The following is a 24,361-nucleotide window of genomic DNA, read 5'->3' as shown; positions in this document are numbered from 1 at the left end:
GCAAATTTGCTGTGTAATGTATTATACTTGTTTTATGGCATATGTTAAAATGATGTTTGGAACTTATATATACTCAAATAAAAAAAAAAAAAATTAATTATAGGACTTAATGAGAAAAATATTTCACTTTTCAATCTTCTCGAAGTGTTAAAATAATAATTTTTGAAACATATTCTTACTCATTAATATGCAAGATCTATAAATTAAACAAATGGCTTTGAAAGCTTAAAGCATGCTCTTTCCAGCTGTGAGAAGACAAAAATAAGGATTGAACAAGACACAATTGAGATATTGCCCCCCCCCCCCCCAAAAATACCCAAAAATTTGCATCTAGAAAATTTTGGCCAACTTTGCAGATGTGTATCTTTTCATCTAGGCATCCAGTGTTAGGCTAATTAAATTCGATCCATATATAGACACCCTAAGTAGGTACAACCCTCTGAAGTTTTGGTGTGATTGGTTTATATGAAAAGTAGCAGTGGTTGGTAAAACCCTGTCTCCCAGAATAGCACACCAAATCTGCATTTAGGTGTGGCTAAATCCCAAACTCTTGCCACAGTGTGTTTCAGTATAAAACGTTGTCTATGTATATTAAAGCAAATGATCTAATGCTTGCTAGAACTTTTAAAAAAGCCTAGCAAACTTGGCAAATTTGCATCTCCATATGTGGTGCGAAAATGAGTAGCCTCTGTTTAAAAGCCTCAAAAAAATTGAACCACTGAATATACTGGACTGAAATTGGGTTTATGATCACCAAAGACCATATAGAATCTTCACACCAAATTTCATTAGATTTGGAGATAGTCGAGTGGGGACCCTTTGTCCCCTTGACATGGAATGACCCTAATGATAAATCATATGTATAGTATTTAACAATCAGTTTCTGAATATAGCTGGTGAATCAAACAAAAACTTAGTTTCTACAGTGAATCATACCTCTCCTGGAAAATGTCTTTCCGAGACATATTTGAAATACTCCTCCATCATACTGACATAGGGGAGATTGAGTCAATAATTAATTACTGAAACACTGAAGACTAAGAACTCTCATGGATATGATGGAGTATCTAGCCAAATACTAAAGTAATGCACTGCACATGTTAGCCCTGTGCTTAAGTATATTTGTAATTTTTCCTTTAGGAATCATCAGTTTCCTGAATGATTAAAGCACTTAGTTATAGAGTCACTTTATAAATAGGAAGAAAGGAATAATGTAGACAATTTTTGATGTTTTTCTAAACTATCAGTGTTTGCTAAAGTTGACAAGGCCATGTATATAGATAACTGATCATTTAATTTCACATAATTTACTGCAAAATGTACAGTTTGGTTTTAAAAGTGGTCTAACAACTGAAAATGCTATATTCCCTTTTCTCTGTGAGAAACTGGATGGATTAAACAAAAGGTTTCAAATGCTAGGCAATTTTTTTGATTTAACTACGACATATGATTGTGTTTATCACAAAACATTACTCCAGAAGTCGGACCATTATGAAATATGGTGAGTAATCCACAATTGGTTCATCTGTTACTTTAAGAACAGACAGCAAAATGTCATTCTCCACAGTACTGAGAATGGCTATAATGGGGGTCCAAATAGGGCACAGTTAGAAGGGTAATATCTCAGGGATCAGTAATGGGGCCACTCCTGTTCCTTATCTATATAAATAATATTCCTTCTAGCATTACAAGTGAGTCTAAAATATTTCTGTTTGCTGGCAATACTAGCTTGGTAGTAAAGGATGTTGTGTGTAACATTGGCACTGTTTTAAATAGTGCTGTTCAAGAGAAGTTTTTAGCTTGCAGAAAATAAACTAACACTAAATCAGACTAATACTCAGTTTTCATAGCTTCTAACACACAATGCAATGAGATGTGACATTCTAATTACACAGAATAGGCAAGTGATTAGTCAGACTTGACAGTTCAAATTTCTAAGTATATTTGTGGTAAGCTCATGTTCAGGATATTGTTCAAAGACTTAATGCTACCATTTTCACTGTTATAACAGTATTCGAAGTAAATAATAATTCGACACGAAAAGTAGTCTATTTTGCTTTTTTCAGTCATTTACGACATATTGTACAATATTTTGGGGTAACTTTTCCCATTCTCAAAGCATATTGCCTCAAAAACGGACAGTTCAGGCAATAAGTGTCTTGTCAACCCGTGTTCAGGTATACTGACAGTGGCCTCTCAATATATATTTCTTTAATGTTTAACAATATTAGTTTATTATCAAGAATTAGGAGCTTTCACCAGGTTAATACTAGGCAGAAATCCAATCTGCATTTGGAATGCACCTCCTTCACTCTTGTGTGGAAAGGCGCACAGTGTTCTGCTCCATCCATTTTCAGTAAGCTATCACAAAAATAAAAAATCTTAGCAGTAATCCACGTGCTTTCAAATTCAATCTGACGAGTTTCCTCATGGATCACTTCTATTCTGTGAGGGAGTGCCTTGAAAAAATAATTCCTATATTACAGTATTGAATTTGTTTATATAAACTTATAGCTTGTCTTCTTTGGATTTGTAAAAATTTTATCTATTATTACTTTCCTGTTGTAATTTCATGTACTGACTCATTCCACAACAATGAAGATTTGCTCCTCAGTTTGGCCCTATGGAACTAGACATGTAAAAAAGAGGTTGCTTACAAAAGCCTGCTTTGGCCATTTCTTGTGTACTGACCAATGATCTTTTTGGAAAGATCGGTATTTCAGTCACCACAGAGGTGTCTATGCTTGATAAAATAATTTTTTGATTTGTTTATTGTCCAGCAAAACCATATAAAATTTCGAACAGAAATTATGGATTTTGGCTTCACATCATTGTAGATAGTAGTAGCCTAGTTCATTCAAATGTGCAAAGAGAAAATGTTTTTTTGTTTTTTTTACTAAATAACAGATGATATTTCACAGAAATAATTGTCAACCTACAGTGATTACAAAAAAGGTGTTCCACATTGCAGAGAGTCTTACTCAGAAAATCCCCAGAGTTAAGAAACATTACTTGCTTGCTCCCACGTGCATCTTGAGAAATGACTATGATGGGAAAATCAGAGAAATTTGAGCTTGTAAACTTGTTGCCAATCTCTCTCCCTGTATAATACTAGTGAATGGAAAGGAAAGGGGAAGGTGATTTTGGTCTCCTCCGGCACACACCCCACTATGCATGGCATACAAACGTTAATATAGATTTTAATATGCTAGGAAAACCTTTATGATGTTATTAGAACCTTCCTTAATTGTTTATTATTTCAGATACTGTGTGAGCATCTGAGAAAGTTACTGATCTAAATATAAAGTGGTGATGCAGGAATTAAATAAATAATAGACTGACTGTGGTAGATACTGTAATATGAATACTAAATTACTGCAAATGGATCTAACTTGCTACAACAAACTCCAGTATGGAACAAGTAAGAATGGGCAATGAAGAGGCTTCTCAATTGGAAATTTCAATGTTTGACTTTGCTGGTTATTTGATGGAAATTATTGGGTGAATTAATTTCTTTATTACAACAATTCGGAAACAGTGACAAGATGCATTGTCTTTTGTTACACTTAATCAACAAGATGTTTTACTACAACAGGTAACTATTGTTACTCACTATCCAATTCAATATCATTTGTTTTACCTTTCAAGTTGCATATCTTCTTCAAAGACATTTTTGATTCATTTGAAGATACTTTTGGATCCTCATGTTTCGCGACACATCACCGACTACATATGAAGAAAATGCAAAGGGAATGCACGAGAGCATGCACTAATCCAAGTCGCATCTTTAGATCTAGAACAGTATGGTGCGGGGGGGAAAAGAAAACTTTGATGGCTTTGTTACATCAAATACAGCATCTACCGCTTTTAACTTTCACTTAGTTAAGACTTAAGACAAGTATTTCATTCACAGAACTGTGGATTTTAAAAGGCAGTCGAAATGCTCCTCTTAAAAACTACATACAACACAATTCAAAATTACTTTGAGAACTTGTAGTAGGAATCAACAAATGAAAAAAAGATTAACACTAGTGCATAATACTAATGTCTCGCCATTTTTCCCGAGTTCAACACCTTACTAATCATGAGATGATGCGGAATTCGTTTTTCAGACAGGCAGAGGGTAAACATGGAGACTTAACACAGGTGTGGCAAATATCGTTGCCATTCTCAACTCATGTACTAGTGCGCATAGTTGTGGTCAGTAAGAAGCATTATGGAAATAAGCGGACAGTGTATAATTATTATTTATGTTATTATTTAAAGTTGTTCTTACTATGTAAAAACAGAAGATAATTGTATGTTAGGTGTAACCTTCTGGGATAGCGAACTTCAGATTTGGAAGGATGGAAGCTCATGCTCTATCTAGCCACCCGATTTGAGTTTTCCTGAATCACATCACGCAAATGCTTGAGTGGGTCATTCAATAGCACTACAGCCAAACATGTCCAAAACTGTCCTCATTAAGCATGTGTGTATATTCATATGTCTGTGTATATGACTTATGGTTTTCTTTGTGTTAAGCTGAAAAATACTACTACACTATAAAATCGTCGTTGGACTAACCAATTCAACAAAATTTATATATAACCCCTGCATAATATGTTTCAGAGAAGATGAAGCATGTAAAATGTATGATAAATATGATGTGCAGTGGGCCCTATATTACATGGATGAGACAACATAACATATTGATATACTGTTCATTATTTGTGTTTTTAAAGTCGTTGAAGGCATACGCAAAAATTGATAGTTTTCCAGTGGACCATGCACAACTATTTTCTCTCTAGTACTACACTGCTACGTAAATCTTTAACTGATAACCAGTAATAAGGAATAACTTATAAGCAAGATGGTATTGTGATTTTATTAACGTGTACGTATTCGACGCAAACAAGAGCAAATGAACGTGTAGATAGGAAGATATGGGCAGACAGTGGCAACAGTTGTGACACTTTACCAATGATGTTATGAAATTATTTGTCAGTTACGAGAATTTCTGGCAAATATCCAAAAAGCCATAACTTATGTTTTTATTTAAAATGCCGGGTAAATCTTATTGATTATCAATAACTTAAAATGCTTATACATATTTTAACTTCACAGATCAGGCACGCTCTCAAATGCGGCACGCCAGAATGGGGGACATTACAAACAGAGTAACTCATTAGTATTTACTTTCCGTTTCAGCACTTGAAGTCTTTCAACCATTCCTCCCAGAAGTCTGCTGATATCGTTTGCACCAACAACCTCCTCCTGTAGACCTTTTTCTAACTCTGACGCTGCTGCCTGCACATGGGAGACCTCACGATCCAACTGTTTTTGAGCCGCTCTGAACTTCTTGTTCAGTAATTCATACGGAACCTGTCACATGATGCAAAGCAGAATATATTGGATGGTTCCGACATAGGTATTCAATACTTGCTACAATCCAATATGATGATAATCTTTTACCTTCAGTGTAGGATGTTCTAATGACTTTACATCTGCCATCTCTGAAAAGGGAGTTCAAATGGGTACAGAAACGTTACTAAAACTCGAATCCGCAAGGTGTAAGTATAATGTCAAAAGTTTTCCATCTTTCAGCTGATTCTTTAACAAAGATTGTACACATCCCATAGTTTTGACATGCGTACCATCTTAGTTTCTCGAGTGCTTCCATAGAGGTCTCTGTGCCGTAAGGGCAACATTTATTTACGTACACATCTGTCTTGATATTTTCTCTTTAGAGTGTTTTTATCGTCCCTAGGTGATAATCATTAATTTTGAAAGCATTGCCGCTCTTTATGTTGTACGTGTAGCGCATAATGAATCGTTACTGTTTATAACAAAACAACACGAGCAAGGATCTCAGTTCTCGGTGAAATCTCGTTTGGCTGGTCCTTGTACGAGACTTCGCGAGATTGGACACCATTTTAGTAAAGTGGGGAGGCGATACTTCCCTCGCGTTTTGTGTATATTCTTATTTATGTTGTACGTTAAGGCTCGTGAGTTGCTTCTGGTGCGAATATAACAGTTTCAACGAAATATTTGTGTAGAAGTGGACTCTTGTGCAAGAATAGTGTTAGTTATCAGTGAGTAATTTAGGTGACGAATTTTATACGTTGAAGATACAAAGCAGCGTGGTCAGTCTTTGTTTCTGTCAAGCTGTAAGGTAAGTTTGGCAACTTAAGGTGTAATAAATATTGGTAACACAGCAGTTTAGTTTTTTACTTTCTCACTTGTCGGTCACAAAGCGAATTGGTTCCAAACTGGAACAGTATGGCTAGAGTAAAGGAACCAGCAACATCTAAACGCTTAGCCATATTCGCAGTTGCCTGCTGGTGATAAAAGTTAACAGTGGACTGAAATACTATGCCTACGGCAACAAATGCAAATTAACGGTTTACATTTTGCTGCAACTTATTAAGATAATTGTATTTGCTACTCATTCCATTATCGAATGAAGTCTGGTTTCTTTGTTTTACACGTAGCGCCGTCCTGATTTATTGCTGTGTTCTGGTTCTTTAGCCATAATGTAGACAGATGTCAGTTACGTGTTTTCATAATAGTGCTTTCATAAATTTCAAGCCCTTACGCTCCTTTTTGTGTGCCTGTAGTATAGGCCTACATAAGTTTTGGATTTCTGGTGTATTTGGAAGAAAAGCGAAATACGAGAATTTTGTGATTTTAAAGTGAAGTGCGTGTTGTACAAATTAGTGTTGGTATGGTAAATAGGTTAAAACCGCAAATACTAACAGCGGATATACATATTGTAGTAAAAGTCATGTATGCATAAAATTCGTCCTGTGAGTGAAGCAACGAAAAGTATGGTGCAAGAGACCGTTCACTCAATGCGTTAGGTTTTCAGGTTTTTTTGGAAGTAACGTTGTTTTCGAAAAAGCTTATGGAACGCATGCTATAACGACCAGTTCTGACTCAAATTGATTGAACAGCTGACACGAAGTGTAGAACTATTTCAGCTGATTCTTTTTTATTTTTTATTTTTTTGTTTGTTTACCTTTTAAACAGGGGTGGAGGCTACGATTCATGGATGCTATGCATTGGAGACGTGTTTATTCCAGTCGCTGTACCCTGTGTTTGGGTCATTAGCGACATAGTGTTTTACTCATGATTGAACGATTGCAATGTTAGATTCTATAAACAGGCACGTTTTGCTGGGTGGTGTTTCCATAATAAACTGAAAACAGCCTATCGTTTTTCAGATAAGATTGGGAAATGTGGCATAGTGATACGCAAATTAAAACAGCGGTCTCATTGCCAAGGAATAGCGAGCTGAAAACTCCACTTATGAATCGTCTACGCTAGTTTCCATTTAAGGATGAAATGAAGTTTTAATTATTACAAATAGAGTACGTCCAATTATAAATTTAGTTTCACAATTTTCTGTGATCCAGATGAGAGCGTTGAATAAGTGAGCTGTGTAGTGTAGTAACCCTCACTAATGTGCCATTAATCCTATATTTTCTGATAAACTTTTGTTGTACTGTTGTCTTCATAAGTTTTGTAAATTGCAATCCTGTGGTGGTGTTTCGATTTTGTTACAGACGATTAGTTTCTTTTTATGTACTCCGAAATTTATTGCTTTCATTTTCATACAAAGTAAGCATCACAAAAGTGTCATGTACTCTGTTTTTCGTCTTTATGTATGTTTCCCCTGTGGTTTATTTAATGCTTGAGTTGCGTGTGCTAGTTACCTGATTATAATCTTTAACTTCACTGAGTCCTGATAAGCATACAATTGGGACTTTGACAGGTATTCCCTCTCGCTGCCACAGAACGAAGCATTTTTGTTTAGTAAACAAACAGTGACGGAAGCACTGCAAGAGAGGCGTGTAAGACACGATATGCACTATTAACTATTATGATGGATAGAACCGTTTTGTAAACGTTTCAGTACTGGGAAATATCACAAATATTAACTTAGATTATGTTGCAGAAATCAGTGGGATGAGTTATGGTAGGAAGCACTGTGGCCCATGCAGATTTGCTGTAGGTGTAATTATCCTTTTGGGCTGCATAATTTTGAAAAGCAGTTGATGTATTTCAGACTTTTTTGGTCTAGGCACAGCGGAATTCATGTAACGTTGCATCTTGGTTTTTCCATCAACCGCTTCGACGTGTCAATATTTATCCAATCGTATTGGAAACTTTGTCAGGATCGCATGTCCCCTTCCGGAGGGATCGGCGGTTACATACGAGTACACGTCACTAGCAAGTGGTAGTAGGTAGCACTAACTAAAACGATGTCTAAGATATCGTCATAGTTTTCAGGCAGAGGCAATTGAGTTACGTTATATGCATTGGGCCATGTACACGTATTGAAAGCTCGAACATTTATAGCGGTTCTTAGAATATTCGAGTTGCTTAGAAACTTGAATTTACCACTTCTTGTAACTTTTGACATCCTCACTAATGTGTAAAAGTTGGACAAGCCAGTATTTTCATACTTAACCAAAGAACATTTTTAAACCACATTTGAACATGTCTTTGGCAGCAGCCCCTTCCGTAATCAAAACCGCATTGACTAGTGTTTTTGCCCCTTTAAGACTTTCTATTATCGTCTTTCTGCAAATATAAACGTTACAGCCAGACTCACCGTAATTTACGGTAAAATATTAATCTGTGCCTTATGCAGCCTTTTAATTCTGAATTTTTGTCCGCTTAACCTTGTCGAGTCAGTCTCTTACGAATGATCAAAGCTATCGAGTCAAGCTGCCGTGGGGCGTGCACTCTTAGCTGCACCGCGGAGCACGTGCTGTATTGCCAGTGACGAGGCAGCGCTGCGTGCCACAGGGAAGACAAAGCACGGCGGAGGAGGCCGCACAGACGGGTGAGTAGGTCCCCCACCCAGCTGCCATTCGGGTCTGCGAGTCAGCACGATCTTTTCCGTGCGAAAACGCGCCAAACGGCTGCAAGAGTCAGCGCACCTCAAGCTGTGGCTGCTCACTTGCATGTTCATCTGTAGTATTGTGATTACGACATGCTTAAGCTCTTTGCCTAGACACATGATTGTGTTATAAAAGGGCCGTGAAATGTGCAAGTAGTTTCTTGGGAGTACGTTTTAAGTGAAGTGATTTGGTTACAGTATTTTTCCATTTCCTTTGTTATGTGTGTAATTGAATGCAACTACCACAGTATATACTATTCATTATTCTCTTCAAATTTGCTTCCCATAACTTGATCCGACGACACTTCGGCAAGGATAATCCGATAATTGGGAAGTAGCACGCTAATTATGTTGTCATAAATAATTGTGCCTGAATGGAAAGCGCTAATAAAAAGTGGAAGAGGCAAATAACACCAATCAAACCTGTCTGTCTTCGACTTCTCTGAAGGGGCTTATCTACTGCAGAATACTGTTTACTTTGTTTTGCAGCTCACTGTTTTAGGAACTGCGGCCGCGATTTATGCTGATAACGCCCCTGAAACAGTTGTGTTGCCACTGCTAGTTACCTTTCCAAGACCTGAAACTCGGCACTAAATTGTATGGTGTCACAGTACGGTTTCTGTGCGGTAACTTCATCTAACAATTCCCCTTACCATTTCGTGGATGTAGTATCGAAGTAGTACTTTCACACATTTCGTTTCTGTACACAACTTTGGAGATGAAGAACCAACACGAACGTTAGAATAGGTAATTCAGGTTTCAGTGTTCCCTATCCCGCAGTGTAAAAGGAAAGTGGTTGGTGCTAAAAGATCTTGATAATCAAATTTCGGACGTAGCTGCGACATTTAGTGCAGGCTACATTCTTTCGCGAATTCCCAGCGAGTGCAAAATGGGTTAAAAATGTTTGGAGGCCTTCAGCGTTCTTTGGGTTGTGCAATATTTTAAAGAAAAACTGGTTTTCAGAATTTAAGTTTGATTACCGCGAACTACCAACAAATAAACTCTCATAACGTTCTTCTAAATTCACTGTCAGTGAATGGCTATTTGATAGAGAGAAAGTTTGCAAAAAATATTTCTCTAAAAGGTCTTTGAATAGTTAGTCCAGATGTTGAATTGGAGTGTCATTGACAGAAGGATGGACACCACTGCACGTCATCTTTATTGATTATTCTTACCATGTCTGTGAATTTGGAGATCGCTAACAAAGTGTCTGTTCTATGTGCAGTATCCAAGTAATGTAGTGTGCGCCCTAGATTTTCATAAAAAAAATAGTCATTAACGCAGAAATTGTTTGATAGCTTTACGTGCCGCTTTACTTGATGAATCTTTGGGGTTTGGCTTTTTCAGGCATGTAACCAGCAATTCTAAGTTGTTGAACTTCGGTGACTTCAGATGTATTTACTTCAGTTAGGTACTGTATGTATTATCAAGAATCCTGCAGTGCGCCCTATATTGTCAAAAATGGAGTTGCATGCCCGCCTATTTGTTGGGACAGAACAACTGACAAACGCCCTGGCTATTCAGTGTCCTTTATATGGCTTGAAGTTAGTGCTACAAAATATGATTAATAATTGTAGTACTATCCTAGACAGAAGGATCTGATTACTTTATAAGGTTGGATAAGTATTTACTCTCAGAAACCAAGGAAAGGTGGTCAAATGGCAAAGATTGCCCCAGGATTAGAACTTGAGATTGGATGTGGACTCGATATGAATAAGATACATAGTATGTGAACGGATCAACAGATGGTGTGCGCCTGTGTTCTTGGTAGTCCTCAACAAAGTGATGCCGTTTAACGCGGAGTGTTATATGCGTTATCTCAATTAGTTTTACATGACTGAAGTCTTACAGTACTTTGAAAAGATTTGACTTTAATTTTTAAGGTTATGTGAGTATGTATGCATTATTTTTCAGAATGGCATCATCAAAGTCATTATTAACAGATGAGGAGTTCGAAAGAATAGTGCATGATCCTGCATTTTTGCAATCTGATGAGAAGAGCACAGCAGATGAGGATGAATTTATGCTAATTGATCATGATTCCACCTCTGAGGTTATGTCAGAAAGTAGTTGTGAAGAATCAGGTGAAGAGGCGTGTAAGAGGCCGTCTGCTGACAAAGTGTTAAAAGTGGTTAAACGAAGCTCTCCTACAACTCATATACCTGTGCTCAAAATGTAGTTAGTTGCCTTCCAGGCACTAGACATGAAGCAAAAACACTTGTTTCAACTGACATATTACCTGCTTGGAAATTGTTCATTACCAAAGATTTGTTAAAACTAATACTCGCCAATACAAATACAGAGCTCCTCAACGACCATTCATAAAGCCGCTAAATATACTAGAACTGAGAGCACTTCTAGGTCTGCTTTATTTATCTGGAGTAGTGAAATCTAAACATGAAAATGCTGTTGGATTTTTTATTAATGATGGAACTGGTTGTGGTGTGTTTTGAGTCACTATGAGTGTTCAGATTTTTATTTATTTTGTCTTGTGTGCATTTCAATTGTATTACTACAGGAGATGCTAAGAAGGTTGATGACAGACTTGCAGCTATTAGAGATGTCAGGGAACTCTTTATAGACTAATGTCAAAAGTATTATACTCCAGGAGCGAACATAACAATCGATGAAATGTTAGTACCCGTTTCTGGTAGGTGCAAATTTCACATGAATATGCCTAAGAAGGCAGCCAAATACAGCCTCAAAGTTATGTGCCTTTGTGTTTCATTTCACGAACATTCTATTTATGCACTGCATTTGTCTACACAGGAAAAGGGACAAATAGAAGTCTATTATCAATTCCAACACAGGATGTTTTGAAATTAATAACACCAATTGAGGGAAGCAACAGAAATAAGACAGTAGATAATTGGTTCAAGTCACTTGAACTCTTGTGATCTACTGGAAGCCAATAAGTTGACTGTCTGAGGCACTCTAAAGCTAAATAAACCACATATCCCAGAAGAATTCAAACCAAACAGAAAGCGCCCAGTAGAATCTGCATTATTTGGGCACAACAAAGGAAAATCAAATTGTTCGTATGTTCCTCAGAAAGGTTGAGCTGTTGTGTCGCTTTCATCTATGCACCACAATCATAAAAGTAGTACTCAAAAGAGAGAACCTGAAATGATCATTGATTTCAATGCTACAAGAGCAGGACTGGACGCAGTGGACCAAATGTGCACCAACTATTCGGTACCATGGCAAATACGCAGATGGCCAATGTCTGCATTTTATGCCATTTTAAACATAGTGGGAGTCAATGCTGCTGTTGTACTTCAGTGCACCAAACAACTTGATCAAAACTGTTCATTTAAAAAGACGAGTATTGCTACAGAGGCTTGCAATTGATTTAGTAAAAACTCCATACATAATGCTGAGATTTCCTGCCCCTTCCTCATGAACTGAGAGACGTTGTTAAACTTGATGGTACTTATCTTGTCTCAACATATTCAGAGCCAGAACACATGAGGAAAGCAAGATGCTACATGTGTGCAAGGAATGCGGGCACAAAAACCAAAATAGTGTGCGAAAAATGCTCAAAACATGTTTGTCCTAAGCATAGATTTTCAGTGTGCCAAAATAGTTTGTAATCTTATCTAAAATGCAAAAAAAGGTTTATAATATTCAGTAATGAAAGTACAATTCAAAATAAAATTTCTTTAAATTACAGTTTTAACTAATTGGGGTACTTGGAGACCCCACAAGAGCATTAGCAGTTAAGGGTAAATGGTTATTGTGAATACTGGAGAAGAATGGGAGCAAACTTTTAAAGTTTTCTTTGAACACATAACAGTAGAAAATCAGTTCTTTCAGCGATATCTGCATGTGGAAAGTCAATGAGCTTAAATGAAAGTAATTGTCTTCATAGACGGTTGCAAATACGCCAAACAAAGTTTAGGTCGACATGCTGGACTGCCGAGATAAATAAGAACCAGTTGAGATTCTCTGTTATGGACGCCATTGTTTTAAATGGTTTATTGTCACCTATAAAAGAAATTTGTATGACGAAAATGTTGATGTCTCCCGTCATTCTGCTGTGAAATTTCTTGATGCTGAAAAACAGCTGTGGAAAACACGTCAGATTATTAGTTACAGTACATATGTAGACGAGTCAGAATATGCCCCAGATAGAGCTTGGACTTAGTGCTGTACATTTTATACTAGTGTACTTGACTTGCATTAGCACTATGTGAATAACAGGTGTATATGTATTAGTGATTTGTGGAAGGACTTTATTCTAAGGAAAAATACTGGTTCGTTATTACTGTCTCTCTTTGTAGTTACAGCATACCATATTGTTGCCTGAATTAGATTCCTCAAACTGGAAAAGGAAGCACCTGGTCTATCATTTACTAAGAGTTCTGTCCCCATCTTCTTCTTATAACGTGGTCCATCCTAGGGAGTATTACACATCTTAAACTGTTCGGCACGTTCGGAAAGGAAGAGCATTCATTTTCAGAAACAGACTGCATAAAATATCCAAATTTTCATGTCAAGTTTCAACTTTTATGATTTACATTACTGAATTCTATAAAACCACCTTTGGAACAGATGAAATGTGATGGCCACCACATTTTTGAGTGAAAAAGGATCTAGTTCCCCACTCTCTCAAATACCTCGGGATGAATGCTGGACTTTGTAATTGATCAACACTATTTTACTCTCGTTTTAGCTAGTTTAATTCAGTTCAACATTTTTAGTATTGCAGATATGAAATGAGATCTGTAATTCCTATTTTCATCTGGTATATCTTAACTGCCTCCCCAAAAATGATGGTCAAACGAGGTACTCGATCCTCTCGTAATCTGGCATCAGATGAATCGGTAATTGGAGCATGAGCTTGAATGGTGAGCTGTCATGCCACTTCTGTAGGACAGTATACTTAGATTTTATTACCTGCTGGCATTTGAACCAGCTGATGGCTTTGTTGATTTTTGCAAAAGATGGTGCAGTATATTGATTTTTTAAATTAAAGGAGCAGTGTTAAAGTTGTCTAAATATGCCTTCAAATTAATACCAAGCCAAGTAGTTCCTATGCCTTTGATTCTTAAAACAAGTGTCATTATCCTCTTCAGACCCGTAGCAGCACACACAATGACATGAAAAGAAACTGGTTTTTTATTGCCTTAGAGATATAGGAAATAAGATGGCTGTTCAACCAAAATATCCAGTGTGTCTTATGCCATGCACTTCAGTTACTACTGTTGCATGAAATTTACAGAAGCAATTTCTATTAGTGTTAAAAGAAAGGAACATTTTACATGAAATCTCACAGCTGTCAATAATGAGTTGTAGTCTGAGTGTCAGCACTTTTGATCTGCTTTTTTTTTTCCTTTTTCTTTTACATATTTTCAGGCAATTTCTTTAACATTTTCTTGCAGCCATATGTGGTGTTGGTGCTACTTTTCCATTTTGGTTTTTCGGCGGCTTCAGTTTAAAGTCTCTTCATCGGAATTTCTCTCAACTGGAGGAACAGCTTTTCTGATTAGACAACAATCTGCCACATCCATTCTGAAATAGTAGCGGTAGCCAAGAACATCTTTCTTCCACAGACCACTACTGACATAAGATGCATCTGTCCTGTATTACAGCCAGGAAGCAGTCAGGCAAAAATCAAAGAAATGAAAAATTGTTCTTCTTGTCAATTTCTTCTTTTGGTTTTAATGGTGCATTTATTAATTACTTATTGTAACATATTAGTGCCTCCCATGTTAGTGTAGTATTCAGATACACTGGGTGGATGGTCTTTCCACATATTTCTTCTCCTTTATGCACCGTCACATAAATTTATCTTTAGGCTCGAAAGCAAATTAAGTTGAAGCAAGATATATCACTCTATTATCAAACTGCTGAATTATGGCATTTTGTCATTGTGCCAAACTACCTGACCTTGGTTGCCCCTTCCAGCACACTTTGTAGCAAAATATGTTGAAAACAATATCAGTTTTGGTATTTGATTGTATGTAATAGTACCTGTTGCTTTAATTTTTCCCTCCAGTAATTCATCAAGTTATTGGATCAAGGCCAGATATCTGTTAATAAAAACAAATGACACTGCAGGAACTGTCGCATTGCTTCAACACCGTCCATGTTTTGGGGAACAGACTTAATTGTGACTGCAAAAGATGTTTCTTTCCTCACATAGTTAAATCCAAGAGACACCATTCTGAGACGCTATTACAAAAATCTTTATTCCAAAATGATTTGATTCCACTTTGATGTACTGTCTCATAGCAATATGCTCATGAAAGGGAATCATTTGTTTGTCAGTACAAATGTTTGGAGTGTGGGGTCTTCAACATTTGTTTCAAATGGTATTTAGCATAGGCTCCACTTCCAGAAGCAATCAGATTGTCCATCCTGTGGGGACACAGTATTAATAACCACCTTCAGATTGATCTGAAGAAGGAAGAACCTCTTTCTGATAATGCCGGCTACATTGACAATTCTGGTTCCTGGAACCCTAAACATTTTCAAACTAGGATAACACATGTGTAAATTGCAACATACAAAGTAATGTTTTCGCTTCCCCCAAATCGGTATCTGTCTTTTTTTTTTCTTTCTAGCATTCTATACATTCTAAATTAGTAAACTCTACAATTTTTACAAAAACATTGTGATTTACATGATCTGGAAAGTATTCATATTGCTCATGAATATCGTAGTTCGACACTATCGGATGTGGTGCAACAATTTGTGTTGGCTACAGTGTTAGAAAAGACCAATATCTACAGACCTTTATCTCAACAGTGTAGTTCCTCATTATTACATAAATTTTGCGAGAGGAGTTCCAACTTACACATCCATGTACCTGTAAGGCTCCTGCTCATTTCTTCTCCCCACTGGTTAAAAATCTCGCTACAAATGACTGAAGTTTCCCTAGAACAGTTACTAGTTTCCTGAACCATTCAAGAATTTATTTCAAATTCGCTGTTTCTATCCTCGAACTTAAAATAAGACAGTTCTGCTTCTATTAAGAGTCGAAATTTGATTGTCTTTGTGTCCTACAAGTGAACAAAACACCAGTCTCTTTTGCGAATATTGTTTATGCTGGAATGTTAAAACGTAGTTTTCATCTATGAATTCGACGTATTTCAATCTTCCAACACAACTGGCGTCCAGCGTACATGAGTCAAACTTAATAAATGGCATCCACTTTCAAAACTAGATAAATCAAATTTCTCAGTTTTTACTGGCAACGTGGAGCAGTTTGCACACTCCACTTTGCACTGACCTGACGGCTACTGACAAAGTGGTAACGTTTGCAACAATTACCATTCGCGTTCTACATGAATTGCTGCTCGTGAATTAGTTTGATCCCGAGACAAATATGCAATCGTGAGTTGTTGAAAGTGAAGTGTTACATAATTATGTGATACCTAGGAACGAAGAGAGAATCTATCGAACGGTAAAACACTTTTCATGTTTCCACAGTGTGTAGTTTCAACTGTGACGCGCTACAAAAATTTTAATTTTCCTACCCCTCTGCACGCTGCTTCAGGAAGTTATCGCTATGTACTCCTATTTTCTACGATTAAGAAACCGAGCCGGTGTATCATCTCAAAGGACTTTGGTAACGAAGAATTTCTCCTAGAGACTTTTTTCAAATTGACATTATCCGCCTCCCTCCCTCCCTCCCTCATGCTGACAACTTGAGGGGGGGGGGGGTTGGTTCTATACTCACGTATAAAATTAACTTTGTCGTTACTAACTGCTCGGAGGTAGAACATGCTCACTAATGATCAGTGGTAGCGGGAAAGGCATTAGCCGGCGTGTTAAGTCATGTAGAAGTACAGTGAAGCATCAGTTTTCCCCCGTCACAGACTATAATCAAGTCTTGACGCTATGCTAAAATTTCGCGCGGCTAACCGCAGCGCACAAGCTTCGCGTCGCGACGGTTTTATATGGTTCGTCACAGTTGGCAGCAGTGCTAGGAGGACCGTCCGCCATGTCGTCGGTCTGGCCTTGCGAGGCCATGTGTTACTGCGAGACGAGCCACCCGCGCGTCGTGCAGTGCTCGGCCCGCTATTTGTGAGTGGAAGATTTGACGCGGATGCTGTGCCGTAATGGCCGGTGACTTGTGAAACCGCGACTCGGCGATTCCGCCGATTTACCGATGTAACGTATACGTGCCCCGGAAAGTACGGTCGGGGGAGCTTGACGTGCGTCGTTTCCTTTGTTTACTCGTCCATTCGCCCGCGTCCCCGTCTTTTCGTACCAGAGTAATCACCGTGTGGAAAGTGTCGCTGTGCGTGTGATTGGTTCTGTTTCGGTACTAATAAAATCTAGTAAGAAACTTAACGAGACTTGGGACAAAGTTGGTTTAAATGCTGCCGAAAATCATAAACCTTCTGTTGGCGCAAGAAACCAGGTGACCGAAGTAAATATAACATAGCGTTAGATAAGATTTCAAAAACAGTGGCTTGTGTTTTGCAAAGTAGCGTGTACCTAACGCTAGAGGTGCCTGTTGTGATATGCGAGGAAGGGTGTCAGCTTATCACAAATAATACATTTACTGTAAACGTAGTGTTGGGAAGGAATACTGTCATGAATACTTTAATTCATACCCTCCCGTTACTGATAAATTTTATATGTTCGTATTATTCCCATAGGCAAAAGTTAATGATTGTAATCATTATACCAGGATTGCTGCTATAAAATATTTGTCTAAATCTTAAAATAATTAGTCTGAACTAACCTCACCACCCTAAAGCAGCATTTCACAAACTACCATTGTGACAGTCCAGCGCGAAACATATCCCACCGATAGTCCGCCGTTAAATACTAATTAAACGTATGAATACCAACGCCGTTTCCATGACTTGAAGCACCTACTGGGGACAGGGGGTACCACACGCCCACAAGAAATGTAAAGAAATAAGTTTTCAGCATATATACTACAAACAGGGGAGAAGCAATCCTTTATGACCACGATAAAAATAAAGAAATGCTAATTTCGTTAATTTTTGTTGACTTTCATTAATAAAATACTTCTTAAAGACTGATGTCTTAAGTAGCGCCCAGAACCTGAAAATATTGAGTATGACATTCGTGGTGAAAAGTCTCATCTGCTACCACACATAATTACAAAGTTTTGGATTAACTGAAAAAAATAGAAACAAAGAATCTGGTGTATTCCATTGGAAACAAAACATTTTCTTCAATATTTTAAACTGCATTGCTAAAATACAGTATTCACAAAAGATGGGCATGAGCGTACCCCCCTTTCTCGCCCCCCCCCCCCCTCCCTCCCCTTCACCAAGCCTTTCCGTTGGCATTGCAAGGGTTAACATCTGCCTAAGCAGAGTGTTGCCCTGGACTGTTCGCAAAACTAATTTTATCAGAAAGTGCAATGTAATTCTTGGGTAGAAGCGATCCTGGCGGCTGTGGCCTGTACCAACTGCGACCTTGACATGCCTTCAGCGTTTGCTTTCGCCGCCTTATTTTACCGAACGTTGTCCTCGTTAGGAAGCGTCTTCATAGGTGAGCGTAACGCACACCAGTGTGAGAGGTACGAAAGCCTTCAGCAAGACAGTGGCTACGAAGTGCCACTGCTTAATCAACTTTATTATATGGATAACGGTTGGCTGAAAAAGACGTCTCGTCACACCTAATGTTACGAGGCCCCACATCGTATTTCGAAATTCCAGTCTCAATACTACCTTTTCTACTGCTAAACTGACTGTGGAGATCGTTTCAAAGGCCCAGGTTCCAGCTGCTTACTTTAAAGAAAGCAGACAATCTGCGCTGAAAATCTGTGGTACGTTAGCGGTAAAGATTTATAAACTATCCATGTGAAAGAACAGCGGTATGAGACCTTTACTAAACTATGCTGGGTAAAACTGTTATTTAGAAATGAAAACTGGAAATATATTCCGGCGTTACATACAGCTAAATGATGCGTTAATTGTCAAGACGATACATTGCTTTCGTATAGGAAACATTGCCACTGTTTATTGAAGCCAATATAAAATACTACCAGAAAGTATTCGCTTCGTTTCATAATTTTTCATGAAGCATGTTCGTAGCTCATCTACTGTACTTTGTGTCGGACGATACTAATGCGTTAATTTGCTGGGACCTGGAAGTGAATTCCCTAAGACCAGATATAGCATTTGTCTTGCACATATCTTCAGCCTCATAATCGTGTTGTAGAGCACATACTAGCCTTTATCACTTTGACAAAGCTTCATCTGTATGTAAATCGAGGAATAAAATAACATTGTATGACAGTGACGTTGCCAGCGCCTGATAGTTAACAGCTAATGAGTGTCTTAGAGCGTTTTTGATTTCGATGTCGCAATCTCGAAGAAACGCTTTACCGTGAGCTAGTGACCTGTAGTTATTAGATCCTTAAGTTGCCACAAAATTTGCAGTTACACGCTGTGGTACTAATTTTCGCAGTTACTATTATTGCATGACGAGCCAAAATGTCTCCCTAACAGTATCACCTCTATCTTAAGCCAAGCAGAACGCTGCTTTTTTATGTCCACTTCTTAAAATAAGTAACAGGTCAGACAGGCTACCCGCGAAATTTACACACAGTAAATACTCAACGCATGAGCTCAGAAACAGTTACGGTTACATGTATTATGTTACAGTGTGTGTGTGTATATATATATATTCTGGGCGATCATTGTATCTGACAGCCCCGAAGGTGTGCGTTTAGATTTCTGCCACTGCGGGCTACCATTTTTTGTTGGCAGTATTGTAACTTGGTCCAGTCAGTCTTGTGAGGCCAGTCGAGGAGCTACTTGAATGGAAGTCGTGGCTTCACCGTTCATAAAGATGACAATGGCTAGGAGAGCGGTGTGTAGTGTCCACTTGGCGTCCACGTAGCATTAGCATCCAGATACGCCACTGCCAGAGGACATTACGTCTTTCAGTGCCATAATGCAAAAGCAGCCAGAACATGGACAATTAGATAGTTACGTGCTGTCAACAGTTGTTGAGGCATGTTTGCAATATTGTTGAATGACCTACAGACGTTTTGTACTCACATAGAAGAGCAATAACCGTCTTCAGGAAGTGCTGGCGTGTCTGCTACACAAAACGTTTAACGGGATAGGAAGTCAACAGTGCCCGTTAATGGTGGAATTGGTGATAACCACTTCTCGGTGCAGCAATTGCTTTAGCATGTCGGAGACGAATGCACGTACATATCAAGTGCTGATTAACGTTCATACCGTCAGTCCGGCACTACCGTATTGAGATCTGCGATGGTTTTCACGTTACGCGTGTTGCAAAAGTAAAATTTCAGTTGAACTGTTGGACACCAAGCCGCTGTCGACAGTGAACAATACTGCGTCATTAGATGTTCCTGCACCCTGTTGACAACTTTATCCTTACCGTCCCCGAATATCTCGAGTTATTTGAGAATGAGTAGACGATAGAAAATGTCACTGAGTTGCCCCAGCGGCATACCGATGACCCATCATTATATAACTTTCAGAGAAGTACTAGTAAACACATCGAATCATTTTCATTGGTAGCGAAGTGATCCATAGCGCTAACACCATCGACGTATGTACTGAAGTGCTCGAGCTTTGGCCCCATTTATATCTGATTTGATGTGCGTGAGCAGAACTTCCTGTCCTGGTAGTAATACTGAGTGTGTGTGTCCACAGAACTATACTAGACCTCGATCCAAGATCTCTTCACTGATTTGCGAACTTTTGTGGATATATACGAGCATCTTCCACCAAATGTTCACCATCAGTCCAAATTCTCTTAGGCTCCAGAAATAAGTGTAAAATGAAGGAGGCGCGACCATTTGCATCTTCATCTTCTCTGCAGGCCTCTGTATAGTGCATGTACATCACACAATACTACACTTTTTTACCCTTTTCATTCGCATGTTGATCGATGGGAAAGTGACTAATTGCCGCTATATCTGCCCCAATCTCTGGACAGCAAAATGGTAGCAGTCTTCTTAGAGTAGAGGTTCTCTCAACTTTCGTACATGCTATACCAACATGATGCGATCATAGTAGTCTGAGTCTGTTGTCACACCTACTTGTTGTTGGTGTTGTCGTCTTCAGTCCTGAGACTTGTTTGATGCAGCTCTCCATGCTACTCTATCCTGTGCAAGCTTCTTCATCTCCCAGTACTTACTGCAACCTACATCCTTCTGAATCTGCTTAGTGTATTCATCTCTTAGTCTCCCTCTACGATTTTTACCCTCCACGCTGCCCTCAAGTGCTAAATTTGTGATCCCTTGATGCCTCCAACATGTCCTACCAACCGGTCCCTTCTTCTTGTCAAGTGGCACACCTACTTAAGGGACTGTAAACCCTGGAACAATCCTTTCTAGATTTTGTCAACTGACTAGACACATTTAATAGAAAATTGACGAGTGAAATGACAGTTGCAGATATCCCTTTTGAAGTGCTTGGTAAGAATAATTGAAATTCCTGTTTCGAGCTAAAGAAAAATTTCGCAGTTGGTCGTGGCATGCATAAGTATTAATTGTAATGTACTGTGTTTTTCTGATTTGTTAAGAGTTTGATACATTTTTAGGACAGCTGAGTTAGAACGAATTTCCTCGAAAACAATACCGAAATTGAAAGAAACTATTTTTGTACGGTTTGGTTCAAGACAAAGCATTTATCCAGCAGGTTGATCATTACCAACGCCATCTGATAATGCAAGTTAGGACTTTATGTTTTAGAATGTGTAGATCTTAAATTGAGTGAAGCGTAGATTCTTGAAGGAAATCTATAGGCTGTTCAGTGGACGAAGTTTTGATGAGGACTTGAGCGGTGGAGTGTGAGCGGGATAAATTTTGTTCGTAAATGATTTGGTGAAAATACATTTTTCACACACGCTAACACAGAAAATATAAAATTTTCCTAATTTTAGAAGTTAAATTTTGCAGAGTGTTTGATTTGCGTCTACATGGACATGTACTGAGTCGAGTTGGCGAGTGCGTTCTCTCTTCTGCAGGACGCCGGTGTTACGTCAAGAACGTCACCATCGCAATATCTTCCCGCCACCTTCTTACAGCAGTTAAATAGATATGAACTGTCATTGATATAGGCGAAATTGTAGATGGGTAAATGATAATGTCAGTATTGAGTACACTAAACGTATTACATGTTTTTCTAGATTCACTATTTTCATGCCGAAAACTTCCTTTATAGTTAAACGGAAATGAGCAACAAAGTGCTGCTGGTATAAATGGAAACGCATATGATTTGTAGAGACCGCATCGATCCGTGCATCTGTGGTAGTAAACGACTAACCTGGGGCACAGTGGCTTGGCCTCAGTTTCAGGTTGCATATCTAAAAGTTTTAGCGGCAACAAAACTTTGATTTTCAATATTTCATGTAATTATTGATCAAATTTACATATTTAAAAATGCTGTCCTAATACGCGGTAGGGGTATTTTATTAGTTTTAACACGGTAAGACAAATAGTAGAGTAAGAAACTGTGTGTCTTCCGGCAGCATAACTGAGGGCGCGCAAATACGGGAACATCATTCATCCAGTATTTGAGTATGAGAGCACTTAGACTTTAGCAAAGATCACACAGAATTTCAAACGTTTACAAAACTTTTTCTTGCAGGCACCAGCCAGGAAACACGTCGCCGTAAACATTGAAGGGCATGGTAAACTAGCCCTTGCGTAAAATGGAGCGCAAATTACCCACACGATTGTTATGCACTGTTTAATAATATTTATCGACAACAGACCTCAAACATAATTTATTCTGTTGCTTGCCTACGTTCTTAACGTCAAATATTTCACACTTTATCTCATTTGTAAATTAATCTGAAGTTTAAAGCTGTTATACACGTGAGTTCGATTAATTAACGAATTGAGGCATTACTAGACTTAAAAAATTAAGTGGCAAGAAGTGGGGTTACTTGTAGTTAGCAGGTTGTGAAATGAAATATCCTTTATGGAAAGAGTGCAAACAAATTTCCGAATACTAACGAAGTAAACTACACTTACCCACAGCTAGATGACAAAACGAAACCATATTACATTCATACAAAAAAGCGCATAAAGAGCATGAAAATTGTAATGGACGGCTGTAACACGACACAGAATAGATGTAGAAAAATAAGCGATGGACTTTTCGGCATTCATATTTCATGTAGGCGTATGCTATAAGCTGGATGTGAAGTTGAGTCAGAATGCATGTGCACCAGGTGGATATTCTGAATGGTTAAATGTCGAACTCAGACGATAGACGGTTGAAGACTGGATAATTTTGTTATTCAGAACTACAATAGAATGGAAGACATAGCGAGGAATACAAAGTGTGGGACCAAAAAAATGTTCCCGGAAAGTTGCGTGTGGAACACAGATCTGTCAGTGAGCAACACGAATATACATCGACTGTTTCTTGTAGCATCCGTCGATTGTGGGTGAACACTTCGCCGTTTTAGATAAATTTCTGTGTACCCTGAAAACTACTGTGAAGTGTATAGTAGAGGTTAAGTGTTCTATATTGTTTGGGTTCCTCTCGTACCAGTCGCGTATGTAGCGCGCGAAGAACGACTGATTAAATGACACAGTGCATGCTATAATTTGTCTAGTCTTGGCGATCGCTAGCGGGTGATACGTAAAGACTGAAGAATATCTCTAGCATCTTCAGTTGGTACTGGTTCCAGAAATCTTGTAAGCAAGCTTTCGTGGGATAATTGCTAACATATCTTCTAGTATGTGTGAATTCAGGTTTTTCAGCGTTTGCTTGGCGCCCTGCGTCAAGCCCGTGACGATACATAAGCTGCCCCTTTTTGTTTAAATTTCCCTATTAGTCATATTTGCTACGAGTCCCATATACTTCAGCAATTCAGAAGTGTTCCTTTAACAATCCTCATAGACTGACTGCAATGTCGTAGTGTAGCAAAGAAAACTGTTTGCCTCATGCTTCACCTACGGCTAAGCCTGTGCATCACTCAGTTGCGTGTCTGTACAAATTACATCAAGGTATTGATATGAGTTAGCAGATTCCGTCTGTGATTGATTAATTAATGCAAATTGTAACTACACTAGAAATGAAAGCTAGTATCACCAATACGGTGTATTTTGAGCATGCGGGATTTATTCAGTGCCAATTTACCGTGTAAGCGAAACTTACTGTGTGGCACAACCATGGCACAAAGTTCACGATAAGACTGAATGCTTGATCAGTCAGAAATTGCCATCGATAACCATTCAGATTTCAGTTCATTACTACTGTTAATTGGGGTAAGTTGGCCTGTCTTTATTCTCTGGACTCAGGTGTCGCGTCATTAATCACCTATAGGTGAGATTAGGTGCATCGCTTTTCGCTCCTACCACGTCCACGATTGCGGTTTCTGCAGTTTCATTGACGATGGACGAGGGCATACGCCCCTGCTGGCGAACGGAACATTTTGTCGTGTTTCATTCGTAACTGCGCTATCCGAAGTTGCTCCCGGGAGTTTGGCTGAAGCAAAGTAAAGCGAGGCGAGGGAGAGACCGAGCGATAAATC

The 24,361-nt window shown here is 38.5% G+C and overlaps 2 protein-coding genes across 5 annotated transcripts in view; one reads left to right on the top strand and one right to left on the bottom strand.

Annotated features, from left to right (window-relative positions):
- Positions 1-5,798, bottom strand: part of LOC124605406 (E3 ubiquitin-protein transferase MAEA) — a 52,401-nt gene extending 46,603 nt beyond the window's left edge. The window contains exons 1-2 of the mRNA XM_047137054.1: positions 5,455-5,798; positions 5,179-5,364 (exon numbers count right to left, since the gene is read on the bottom strand). Of these exons, the coding sequence (XP_046993010.1) occupies positions 5,179-5,364; positions 5,455-5,493 (225 nt within the window). The 5' untranslated portion in view covers positions 5,494-5,798. The remainder of the gene's footprint in view (positions 1-5,178; positions 5,365-5,454) is intronic.
- Positions 5,740-24,361, top strand: part of LOC124605404 (C-terminal-binding protein) — a 191,474-nt gene continuing 172,852 nt past the window's right edge. Inside the window, exon 1 of one of the 4 annotated variants that reach the window (XM_047137053.1) lies at positions 5,740-6,154. The gene's annotated coding sequence lies outside the window, so the exon portion shown is untranslated. Of the gene's footprint in view, positions 6,155-16,869; positions 17,274-24,361 lie in introns of those variants that run through there. The other 3 variants (XM_047137049.1, XM_047137050.1, XM_047137051.1) reach the window with 3 other exon arrangements.

The sequence above is a fragment of the Schistocerca americana genome, chromosome 3 (assembly GCF_021461395.2).
Source record: "Schistocerca americana isolate TAMUIC-IGC-003095 chromosome 3, iqSchAmer2.1, whole genome shotgun sequence".
NCBI classification, from domain to species: Eukaryota; Metazoa; Arthropoda; class Insecta; order Orthoptera; family Acrididae; genus Schistocerca; species Schistocerca americana.
The sequence above is the reverse complement of the archived record's forward strand: the minus strand, read 5'-3'. Positions and strand labels throughout refer to the sequence as shown.